At 66.2% G+C, this 11,730-nt stretch overlaps 1 protein-coding gene across 1 annotated transcript; it reads left to right on the top strand.

The window, feature by feature from the left end:
- Positions 1–89: 89 nt before the first annotated feature.
- On the top strand, positions 90–9,705 carry CNPPD1 (cyclin Pas1/PHO80 domain containing 1). The gene is made up of 8 exons (XM_073304863.1): positions 90–242; positions 2,910–3,012; positions 4,047–4,128; positions 5,052–5,172; positions 5,264–5,392; positions 6,596–6,657; positions 7,260–7,377; positions 8,307–9,705. Exons 1-8 carry the CDS (start codon positions 174–176, stop codon positions 9,000–9,002), a joined length of 1,380 nt encoding a protein of 459 aa, XP_073160964.1. The 5' UTR covers positions 90–173; the 3' UTR covers positions 9,003–9,705.
- The last annotated feature ends 2,025 nt before the right edge of the window (positions 9,706–11,730 follow it).

An 11,730-nucleotide genomic window follows, 5' to 3' on the forward strand; every position in this document is an offset into this window, starting at 1 on the left:
TATCCGGGCGCTGAGCAAAGGGGCCGCAGAAGAGCCCGGCTGGCGAATCGCCGCCGGCCGCTTCCGGGCGGGCTGCGCTCCGCGCTGGGCAGGGCTGGGCGCAGACCCGCCCCGGGAAGAGGAGGGGAGAGAGGCCGCTCCTAGCCCCGCTGCGTACGGAGCGGGCCCCCGAGATGGATCTGGACGGGCTCCTGCTGGACGAGGAGGGGGCCTTCTCCCTGAGCGGCTTCCAGGAGTTCACGGTGAGCCCCGGCCCGCGCCCCCCTCGTCCTCCGGCCCCTCCCTGCCCCGGCCCGCGCCCCCCCCCCAGGCCCCGCGCCCCCCTCGTCCTCCGGCCCCTCCCTGCCCCGGCCCGCGCCCCCCCCCGGCTCCCCGGCCGCGCCCCCCCTCGCCCTCCGGCCCCTCCCTGCCCCGGCCCGCGCCCCCCCTCGCCCTCCGGCCCCTCCCTGCCCCGGCCCGCGCCCCCCCTCGCCCTCCGGCCCCTCCCTGCCCCGGCCCGCGCCCCCCCCCGGCTCCCCGGCCGCGCCCCCCCCGGCTCCCCGGCCGCGCCCCCCCTCGCCCTCCGGCCCCTCCCTGCCCCGGCCCGCGCCCCCCCCCCGGCTCCCCGGCCGCGCCCCCCCTCGCCCTCCGGCCCCTCCCTGCCCCGGCCCGCGCCCCCCTCGCCCTCCGGCCCCTCCCTGCCCCGGCCCGCGGCCCCCCCCCGGCCCCGCGCCCCCCCTCGCCCTCCGGCCCCTCCCTGCCCCGGCCCGCGCCCCCCTCGTCCTCCGGCCCCTCCCTGCCCCGGCCCGCGCCCCCCTCGTCCTCCGGCCCCTCCCTGCCCCGGCCCGCGCCCCCCCCCAGGCCCCGCGCCCCCCTCGTCCTCCGGCCCCTCCCTGCCCCGGCCCGCGCCCCCCCCCCGGCCCCGCGCCCCCCTCGTCCTCCGGCCCCTCCCTGCCCCGGCCCGCGCCCCCCCCCCAGGCCCCGCGCCCCCCCCCCAGGCCCCGCGCCCCCCTCGTCCTCCGGCCCCTCCCTGCCCCGGCCCGCGCCCCCCCCCGGCTCCCCGGCCGCGCCCCCCCTCGCCCTCTGGCCCCTCCCTGCCCCGGCCCGCGCCCCCCTCGTCCTCCGGCCCCTCCCTGCCCCGGCCCGCGCCCCCCCCCGGCTCCCCGGCCGCGCCCCCCCTCGCCCTCCGGCCCCTCCCTGCCCCGGCCCGCGCCCCCCTCGCCCTCCGGCCCCTCCCTGCCCCGGCCCGCGGCCCCCCCCCGGCCCCGCGCCCCCCCTCGCCCTCCGGCCCCTCCCTGCCCCGGCCCGCGCCCCCCTCGTCCTCCGGCCCCTCCCTGCCCCGGCCCGCGCCCCCCTCGTCCTCCGGCCCCTCCCTGCCCCGGCCCGCGCCCCCCCCCAGGCCCCGCGCCCCCCTCGTCCTCCGGCCCCTCCCTGCCCCGGCCCGCGCCCCCCCCCCGGCCCCGCGCCCCCCTCGTCCTCCGGCCCCTCCCTGCCCCGGCCCGCGCCCCCCCCCCAGGCCCCGCGCCCCCCCCCCAGGCCCCGCGCCCCCCTCGTCCTCCGGCCCCTCCCTGCCCCGGCCCGCGCCCCCCCCCGGCTCCCCGGCCGCGCCCCCCCTCGCCCTCTGGCCCCTCCCTGCCCCGGCCCGCGCCCCCCTCGTCCTCCGGCCCCTCCCTGCCCCGGCCCGCGCCCCCCCCCGGCTCCCCGGCCGCGCCCCCCCTCGCCCTCCGGCCCCTCCCTGCCCCGGCCCGCGCCCCCCTCGCCCTCCAGCCCCTCCCTGCCCCGGCCCGCGCCCCCGCCCCCGGCTCCCCGTTCGCCCCCTCCCTGCCCAGGCCCGCGCCCCCCCGCCCGGCTCCCCGCTCGCCCCCGGCTCTCGGCCCGCGCCCCCCCCCCGGCTCCCGGCCCGCCCCCGGCTCCCCGCTCGCCCCCTCCCTGCCCAGGCCCCCGCCCCCCCCGGCTCCCCGCCCCCCCCCCGGCTCTGCGCCCCCCCGCCTCCCCCCCGCCTGCCCCGGCCCCCCCCCGCCGTCTGCAGCCCCCGGCAGCCCCGTCATGTCCGAGCCTGGCCTCCAGCTTGAACAGAGCGGCCGCCTGGTGGCGTCACGCTTTGAATTTCCTGCCCCAGGAGCCCGGGTAGTCGGGGCCCTCCCCCTCCCCTGGCAAGGGGTCCCACGGGCTGACTGGGCCTTGTGTGAAAGCGCTTCCTTGGCTTTGTTTTCAAGCCGCTTGGGGGGCCCCTGGTTCTTGTGTTGTGTGAGGGGGTAAATAACCCCTCCCGGTTCACTCTCTCACCAGTCACCCTCGTGTAGACCTCTCTCAGATCCCCTCGGGGTGGCCCGGGACCCAACCCCGGGCTGCAGGGATCCCTGAACCTCCAATTGCCTGGGCGGCAGGGGATGGATCACTCGATAATTGCCCTGCGTGGGCGCTGGCCACTGTCCGAGACAGGGCCCGGGGCTGGAGGGACCCTTGGTCAGACCCGGCGTGGATGTTCCCATGTTCTTAGTCCTAAAATGAACGGTCCCAGTCTCTCGCGTCTCTCGCGTCTCTCCTCCTATGGAAGCTGTTCCATCCCCGGATCGCTTTTGTTGCCCTCGGCCTCTTCGCACCTTCTGCAGTTTGAATGCATCTTTTTGAGATGGGGCAGTATTCAAGCTGTGGGCGTGTCATGGATTTCTATAGTGACATGAGATTTTCTGGTTTCTGCCCTATCCCTTTCTGCCCATGTCACCCCCCCCCCCCCATCAGTCCAGGCGCCCGTATGGCACCAGTCACCGTGGTACCTAATTGCTCGGCAGGAGCACACAGGTCCCTCTAACCCTGAGCCTGCAGTTGGATCCACCTGCCTGCATCCAGTTGCAGGAGTGAGGACCCAGCTCATCTTTCTGGGACCAGGGCTGGGTGGTTTGTTCTCATCCTTCCCATCCCGTCTTCAGTTTCTGCCAGGGCACCAGCAGCTGAGCGAGAGGGTGCGGAAGCGCTTGTATTATGGCTGGGACAAAGACTGTAGCCTGGATAATCTCTCCAGCCCGGTGGCAGGTGAGTCCTGCCTGCGTCTGCGAGGACGTGTGCTGAGCCAGGGACTGGAACTAGCTCACGGGCTGGATAAACTCGGCCACCTGCCAAGGCTACGTCTACCCTTGAGCCGGTGCAGCCCTTCAGCGCGGATGGGAGGGGGTCTCCCAGCGCTGTGCTTAACCCACCTCCCCGCGAGGCGGCAGCGAGGTCGGCGGGCGAATTCTTCTGCTGCGCCCGGGGGTAGGTCGGCGTAGGAACGACCTCCAGAGGGGTGGGTTGGTCACAGCCCTGAGCGACGGAGCTGGGTTGACCTCCCTTTTTGCTGCCGGGGAAAGGCTCTGGCCCCCTTTCCCTGGTGCCGCTGTGCGTTGCCCCCCATGCATGCGTACAGGGGTGTTTCTGCAGGAGCGGTGCCCAGCATGTCTCCCTTCTCATTATGATTTATTAGCTGTGTTACGGTAGAGCCTGGAGGCTAAGGCCCACTGTGCTGGGTCTCTGCCCTATCGCTTACTTCTGTGCTCATGCCCCCTGGAATTGCCTCAGTGACCCAGCGGGGGTGGCGTGGCACAAGGGACCCACCAAATTGTGTTTGATAACCAGGGTGTAAATTTCAGAGCTGTTTGGGCCATTCCCCACTGGGTTCTACCATTGCGCCTGGGGAGCCCGTGTCTGTTTGTCCTTCTGCCAGCATCTCTGTAAGCACCTGACTACTGAGCGGGGTAACAGATGCTGAACTTGGTGATTGATTTCTGGCTGCCCAGCATGAGACGCCCTCCCGGGGGCTGGTGTCCGAGGGCGGGTGCTCAGCACTGCCTGGCAGGTGTCTCAAGCCAGGCACCAAAAATCACTCTTGAAATCAAGGAAGGGAGTGCAGCCATTCCCCGCTGAGCTTCCTGCCGCTGGGCGGACGGGTGTTGCTCCCGGCTGGGCGCTGGCATTGGTTGTGCACTGGGAGGGAATAGATGGGGGTTGGGCGAGGGGGAAGGGTAGTAGGGCTGGGGGGCGGGGGGATTATTGCTGGTGTTAATCCCTGTGCCGCTCTGCCTCTGTCCTAGACATCGCCGTCGAGTTGCTCCAGAAAGCCGCTCCCAGCCCCATCCGCAGGCTGCAGAAGAAATACGTTTGCCACGTGTCTCGGTAAGACGCGACCCCTCCTAGCCCGTTGTCTGCAGCCGGAGGCTCCAGTGGAGCAGGCGGGGGCCTCTGGTCTGGCTCGACGCTTCGGAGTGGCTACCAGCTGCCTGGATGGGGAGCCTCTTGCCACAGAGCATCCCCACAAACCTGTGGAGTCGTGCTGGATTTCAATGGCCCAGCACTGACCTTCTCTGGGCCTTTTCCCTTGTCTGCTCCTGTGATGCCCTCCTGGGCCGAGGGCTGGGGTCTGACCCAGGTCACTTTCTGACGGAGGTGCACAGCCGGTCCCTGAGCTATCTGGCAGTGTACGCTGTGCCTGTCTGTCTGGTCTGTATTTCAGCCTGGGGCAGCTCAGCCAGGGCCGCTCCCCGGGGCCCGGTGCTCTCAGGTTCCTGTAGTGCCAACAGTGAGCAATGAGGCTTCGGGGTTTTACACCTTGGCAGGGCAGGGAGCCAGTTCTGTCCAGGCCCGTTCCTGTCTGTGCGAGGGATCGAAGGATTTCCTGTCGCAGGCGGAACTACCCTGCCTGGGCCTGGCTGGGGGCGAGTGGGCCCAGAGCCTTGCGGTCGGGCCGCTCTCCCCACTAGAGAAAGCCATGACCCTCGTGAACGCCATAACGCTCGGGGCAGCTCCGCAGGCACAAGCTGGGCCTGTTAGCTCCCAACCAGCGCTCTGCCTGCGGAGCCGGACGCAGCTTCGCCAGCAGGAGGATCCGAGCCCCGTGGCATGGTCTGCTGGGGGCAGTTAGGGGTGTGCCCACATGCACACAGACCCGCTGGCCTTGTTCTACCCAGCAGTAGGCAGTGGTGTGCCCTGCCCGTTACGTGGTGGGGATGGGAGCAGCCGGGCTGCCTCAGCGGTGGTGGGACGCTGTGCGTGCCGGGCCGCAGAGGGACCCTAAGTCCTGCTCTTCCCCGTGGTCACAGGGAAGCCTGCATCTCGCCCTGCTCCATGATGCTGGCTCTGGTTTACATCGAGAGACTCCGGCACCGGAACCCCGAGTACCTACAGCAGATCTCCTCCTCGGACCTCTTCCTGATCTCCATGGTGAGTGGGGCCCGGGGTGGGCTGGGGCTGAGGCTGGGGTGGGCTCTTCCCCGGGGGCTGGGCTGACGGGCGCTGTGCTCCTGGCTTTCAGATGGTTGCCAGCAAGTACCTGTATGACGAAGGAGAGGAGGAGGAGGTGTTCAATGACGAATGGGGCGCAGCCGGCAAGGTGGGGGTGCAGACTGTTAACGCGCTGGAGATGAACTTCCTGAGGGCCATTGTAAGTGGTGCTGATATAATCACTGTAGCGCCTGTATCCCGACCCCACTGGGGGGGGCCCTCTATGCTGGGGCTGCACAGACATTTCCCCCCTCACACCCCCCGAGAGGGATCGGGGCCCCGTTGTGCAGGGCGCTGCACAGACCCAGAGTGAGAGACCGTCCCTGCCCGTGGCGCTGTTGACTAGACCAAGCCGGACACGCTTGCTCGGCGTCTGTCTGTCTGGGTGAGAGGCGCTGGGCAGAGGAGAAATGGTGCCTCGGGGCGCTGGGGTAGCTCGTAGTGGCTGAGAGCGACCCGGCTAACTAGCAGAGGGCTCTCCCGGGTCTGCTTGGGGCTCTGCCGGGGTGGGAGCTGCACAAGCTCCAGGCTGGGCCTGGCGCTCAGATGGTCTGTTAGGCTTCCAGGAGGCGTCTGGCCTGGGCAGCTGTGCCGGGCCTGCTGAGGTGTGGCACTCGCTGGGGCGCTGGGGTGAAATCAGAGGCTGCGTGGAGAGGGATGAGCTGACGGAGGGGGAGAGGGCTTCCTGCCTGGGAGCTGCCAGCCCCGTTCCCAGGGTGCAGCGGGACTGCTTCCCTGGTGCTCCCTGTCCCAAGAGCCATGGGCTTGTCCTGCCTCTGGCCCACAAAGATAAGAGGTGGAGGAATGTGTCTGCTGTGGGCCCCACCCTGCTGTGGGTCGCTCCATCCCCAGTCAGCCTGGGCTGGGAACAGCCTGCTCCCTGCGCGCACGCTATACCCCCTAGTTCTGCTGCCCCGATTGTTGCCTGACCACCCCCCACCCCCACCCCCGGCCAGGAACCCCCTGAGGCTGTTGTCCGTGCAGTGTGCACAGCTGGCTGGCAGGGGGCGCTCCCCACCTGCCCGAGAGTGCTGGTTCAAGCATCTCAAAGAGCATCCTGGGCAGCAGGGGGTGCTAACCTGAGGCTGGTTGGGGGGTCGGGGGCTGGCGTGGAGAAGGGGAGATTTGCCTGGGGCGCAGACTGGCAGCGATCCCACACCACGAGGGGGCCAGGGGAGTGGGCAGGCTGAGAAGCACCCCCGCCAGGCCAGGAAATGGGCCAAATGGACCTGGAATTCATCCTCAGATGGCCGCGCAGCCCCTCTTAACCCTGCTCAGTCCATGCTGGGGGCTGGGGAGGCGCCTGGCCTGCTTAGGCTGTTACTGCCACCTTCCCGCCTGACCATTCATTCCCTTCCTGCAGGACTGGAGCCTCTACACTGACCCCAAGGAGCTGTTTGAAGTGCTGAGCTGGCTGGAAGGATGGTAGGTTTTTGGGGCATGGGGTTGGGGAGGGGGGTGTTCATGGCAGGGGTCTGGCTCTGAGGCAGATATGGCATTTCTGCCCTGCCATACCCGGATCCGCTGGGGTACATGTCGGCCAGCCCATGCCCTGGGCTCCTCGGTCCCCCCTTGCTGCATTCTGCGAACCCCTCCCACCGGCCGAAGCCGCCCCAGGAGCAGGCTGTCGGCTTGCCCAGGGAGCTCTAGGCTGGGCTGGGGTGAGGCCCGCGCTAATCACAGCTTGTCTGAGGTGGCCTGGATCACCCGGCAGCGGAATCCCTTTGGTGTGGGGGGGGTCTGTGTCCTCTTCCCCTGGTGGGGCTTTGAGGGGAGTCAACATGCCAGGCCCCAGGGCAGAGACGGGGAAGGCAGCTCCTCCTTGGCCTGAGCTTGCCCTGAGCAGAGCTGCACATGGTACCAGTACAGTTCAGCCGCCAGGGACCTGGGGCTCGTGAGCGGCACCCACGGGCAGAGGCTCTGCCAAGAGGTCGCCACCCATTCCCTGATGGCAGCTGCAGGCCCAGCCCAGGGCAGGGGAGGGTCTGTGCCCAGAGCACACATCTAACTGTGTTCCTTCCCCTCAGCGTGGCAAAGAGACAGGGCACCCAGCGTGGCTGGTTCACCTACACGGACCTGTGTGCCCTGCTGGAGCAGTCCCTCTGGCAGCATGCTCTGGGCCAGTTCTACCAGCAGGTGGTGAAGGTAAGAGCTGGCCAGGCCCCGAGGGCAGAGGTAGCCTTCCCATAAGGGGGCACCATGGGAGGGGGAGAACCAGGAGGCCATGGGCCGGAGCCAGGAGCTGGCTATGGGGGATGTCCGTGAGTGCGCTGCCTCCTGCTGGAGGGGATGGGAGCTGCTTTCCAGCAGACAGGTTTTGAGCGGAACATTTTCCATGGAAAATTCCAATTTTTGTTTTTGAGAAACCAAACTCCTGAAAACAGAAGTGTTTTACTTGGAACTGCTGCTGCAAAGCCTCCTGGGAGATGTAGCTCAGTGGCCTCTTCTGCTTCCAGGACTTCATTTCCCATGATTCATCACAGCCAGCGACTCCCATGATGCCCCACAGGCTCCACTCGTGGTGGTGCCTCATGGGAAATGTAGTCCGGGAGGGGCAACCGATGGAGGGTATTTCACACAAGGCAGTGCAGCAGCATTTCTGGGAGGAGATACGAGGCGTTCTGCCATAGTATTTTGGTTTATGAATTTTTGACAAAAAGGAGAAGCGGTTCCTGGGCAAACTTCGGCGAAAGTGACGATTGGTCCCTCTTCGTCGGCCCTCCCCCCGGCTCTGGACCAGGGCTGAGCCGGTTGTGCGTTGCTGCCTCTGGCAGCAGAGAGTCAGAGGTCAGCATGGGTCACTCCTGCTGGCTGGCGGGTGGCGAGCTGTCCTTCCCCACCCCCCACCAGCCGCTGGTCAGAGCCTGGCGCAGAGGGCTGCAGCGGAGAGCCCTGGTTCCAGCCCTGACGTCATCTGCATGGCGTTAACCAGCATCTGGTGTGGCCATGGCGGTTTTGCTCTGCCGAGGGGTACTGAACTCACGATGGGGGGCACTGGGGAAACTGTCTGTGTGGCTCCCCCCGGGCACGGGCGGGCATAAGGGGCACTGGGTGACCAGTCTCTCTCCCCACAGCTGGCCTGCTTGCTGGGCGTGATGTACTTGACCGGCATTGCTGCAGTCTTCGCCTCCGTCACCGTGGTGCACCAGGTCGTGTATATGAGGAGCGCCGGCCCCGCTGCCCTCCGGCCTCTGCTGTTCCCCGTGGATGGTGGGCGCCTGCTGGGCTCTGGGGCACCCCTCGCCCCCTGTGTCACTCAGCTGCGGGATCCTGCCCTGGCGCTCCCTGGCCCCCCTTCCCCCTCCTGCTCCGATAGCAGCTCCCTTTGCCCGGCGGAGAACGAGACGGTGGAGGAGCAGCGCCGCCCTGGTGGCGGGGTAACGGCAACGGCACTGTACCTGTGGGGCACTGTGCTGACGGCGCTGTCCTACACAGAGGCCCCAGGCTCTGCTCTGCAGACTGGTCCCCGGCAAGAGCCCCCTCTCGGCCCAAACTGCCTGAAACTCCACAGAGGGTGCAGCACCTGTGAGAGATCCAACCGCACGAGCCCCAGCAGCCCCTTCGCCCCGCTCGCCCCCTTTGGACTCGGCCTGGGCCCCGCTCGCCCGGCGCTCCGCTGCAGTGGCTGCTTGGCCAGCCCCAGCTGGGGCTGGCATCCGTCTGCAGCCCCCAGCCCCCAGGACTGGCCCGGCCCCCTGGGGCTGAAGCAGTGCTCCTTGGAGGCAGCCATGAATTTGGGCAGAATCAAGACATTCATCTTCCCCAGCTAGGGCTGCGCAGTGACCCCCCATGTCCCAGGTCAGCCCCTAGAGAGCCCCTGGCCTGTGGGGCTGGGAGAGCCAGGCCCGCGCATTAGTTCCAAGCCAGCATTTGTACCCCGTGGGTTGGGCTTCTCTTCACCAGACCCTTCAGGCTTTACTGGGGGAGGGCAGCTGTGGGGAGGGTCTGGCTGATGCAGGGTGGGGTGTGTGTGTGCGTGCGCCTGGGTCTGGCATGGGGGCATGGCGGCTGTGGGGGGCAGCAAGTCTGCTGGGGGATTAGGGTGCCCCAAAGCAGGGGTGCCAGTCACCTGCACCCCACTGGTGCCTCCCTGTGAAGCTGGGATCTCAGCCCCCAGCTGCATTGGGCAGCGTGGAGCGTGGGGGGAGCAGGGGTGACACATGAGGCTCTGGGCCCTTGGGCTGCACAATGGAGGGTCCGGAGGAGCAACCCTGAGCAGACTGAGGGGGCAGGGGCACTCTCTGAAGGGGCTGTAAGCTCCCGAGGGGAGTCAGGGGTGTGAGTGACGGGGCCTGACTGCTCGGAGTGGATCTGCTGGGTGTGGTGAGAAGGGGCTGGTTCTGCTGCCCATCCTCACCTGCCATGCCAGCTCTCGTCCCGCCCAGCACCAGCTCTTTTTATGTGGGATTTTAAACTTGCTTTTCACTCTTTTGTAGATGAAAATCTCTTCCAATAAAGGTAGCTCTGGCCGTGCACCCGTCTCGGCCTTTCTCCCACCGCCTCTTGTCCCAGTGGGTCCCAGGCCTGGGACACTTCCCCCACCACTGAAATGCAGCCCCCTCTGAGCAGGGCACGGCAGCTGGTTCATAGCCCCCCAGCAATGCAGTATGGTGTGGGAGGAGGAGCCTGGTAAAGTGGGAGGGGAGGAATTGCCTCAGCTGGACTGGGTCTGGGCCTAACATCTCTGCCATGCAGCAAGGCAGAAACAGTCTTCTGCTCCATGCCCCGGCCCCCTGGAGGCTGCCCGAGACCTGGAACATGATTGCTCCTTATCTCCATGGCCTGGATGACAGATCACCCCCTGTAACGATGCTGGTTCTGCTTAAAGCAGGGCAGTTACAGCCCAGGGCTGGGGTTTCTATGCACAGCAAGGCAAACCAAACCAGCCAGAGAGGACTTTGGTTTTACCCTAGTGGCTAACCACAAGTCACACAAGCAACTCCAGTTTCCCAGTATCCCCACCACTGCCACTCGGTATGGGGACAGATGGTTATGAAAACCAATACCCCAGTAAAAGAACAAAGGTTCTCTCGATCCCAAAGGACCAAGCCAGCCCCAGACCTAGGTCAATATACAAGTCAGCTCTTACCCACAAATCATGCTGTTACCAATCCTTTAGCATCTAAAATCTAAAGGTTTATTCATAAAAGGAAAAAGATACAGATGGGAGCTAGAATTGGTGAAATAGAATCAATGACATACAGTGATGGTCAAGTTCTTGGTTCAGGCTTGTAGCAGGGATGGAATAAATGGCAGGTTCAAATCAAGTCCTGGAGAACATCCCCAGCTGGGATGGGTCCTTCAGTCCTTGGTTCAAAGCTTCAGTTTGTAGCCAAGTCCCTCCAGAGGTCGGAAGCAGGATTGAAGACAAGATGGAGGAGCTGCAGCAACTTTGTATAGTCTCTTGCCGTGTGGTCTCTTTCTTTGTTCCAAAGACAAGCTGCCCATCCCATGGCCTGGAAACACCTCAGAGTTCTGTCCCTAGGCAGGTCCCTGCACACCTGGCTGAGTCCCCAGGCGTGTCTGTCTTCTCTCAGTGGGTCAGTTGTGTCGCTGATGGTCCTTAATGGGCCACCCAGCAGGCTGGGCAGAGCTGACCCCAACTTGTTTGGGGTGTCACCCAGAAGCAGAGCATAAGTTTGAACTGCAGACAGTACAGAGCCAATATTCATAACTTCAACTACAAAAATGATACCCGCATACAGCCAGCATCATCACAATCAGCCAACCATCACCTCGTCTGAGACACCTCATTTGACCCCCTTTATATAAGATTTGGTGCCACTACAGGACCTTGGTTGCAACCATGTTCTATATGGTCCCAATTCAAGTCAATAACATGACACCCCCAGCCCTCGTTCCAGGTGTGTTCTCTCCCCAGCTGCCTGCAACAGAACCACGTTCCCTCCTTCCCCCCGCCGCTTCACCCCTGCCCTGGCTTCCCCAGGGGAGAGCAGGAGAAAACACGTGACAGATGAGTAACATCACCCAGCACCCCATGGAGGGGCTGTCCCCACCCTGGCACAGCCTGCCAGCCCCCTGCTGTCCCCCTCCTTCCTCCAGGTCTGGGGCAGCAGGGCAGAGCGAGCTGAGCCCCCCCCCAGGGCATCTGGGTGCGTTGCTTCTGGCCCCTGGAGAGGGACTGGTCCTGTTACGTGTCTCTCGTGGAGGGCGGAGAGTATTGGTGCTTAACTGCTAGGAATAGTGACCCCCAAGGGAGAGCCCCCCTGCCTGCAGCATAGTGCCCCCCAGTGCCCCTTCCTGCCATGCTGGAGCCAGCACTGACTGGGAGAGCGCCCCCTAGTGAGCCCCCTCGCTGCTCCCTGCAGCATGGGGCTCCTGGCACCACCACACTGTGATCACTGACTCGGAGGGTGCCCCCTCCTGAATCCCCAGGTGTCCCATCCAATCACAGTCCCCACTGCCCCCTGCTTAGCATGGGGGGTCCCAGCATACAGGACTCCCATGGCCTGGCCCCCTCTCACCAGCCCAGGAGAC

The sequence above is a fragment of the Lepidochelys kempii genome, chromosome 11 (assembly GCF_965140265.1).
Source record: "Lepidochelys kempii isolate rLepKem1 chromosome 11, rLepKem1.hap2, whole genome shotgun sequence".
NCBI classification, from domain to species: Eukaryota; Metazoa; Chordata; order Testudines; family Cheloniidae; genus Lepidochelys; species Lepidochelys kempii.

What these genes read in the sequence shown, in the direction of transcription:
- CNPPD1 (XM_073304863.1), top strand. Translation starts at nt 174, where the DNA reads ATGGATCTGGACGGGCTCCTGCTGGACGAGGAGGGGGCCTTCTCCCTG. An exon ending in TCTCTCCAGCCCGGTGGCAG is followed by an intron (nt 3,013 to 4,046) that starts GTGAGTCCTGCC and finishes CCTCTGTCCTAG; the next exon opens with ACATCGCCGTCGAGTTGCTC. An exon ending in CTGAGCTGGCTGGAAGGATG is followed by an intron (nt 6,658 to 7,259) that starts GTAGGTTTTTGG and finishes CCTTCCCCTCAG; the next exon opens with CGTGGCAAAGAGACAGGGCA.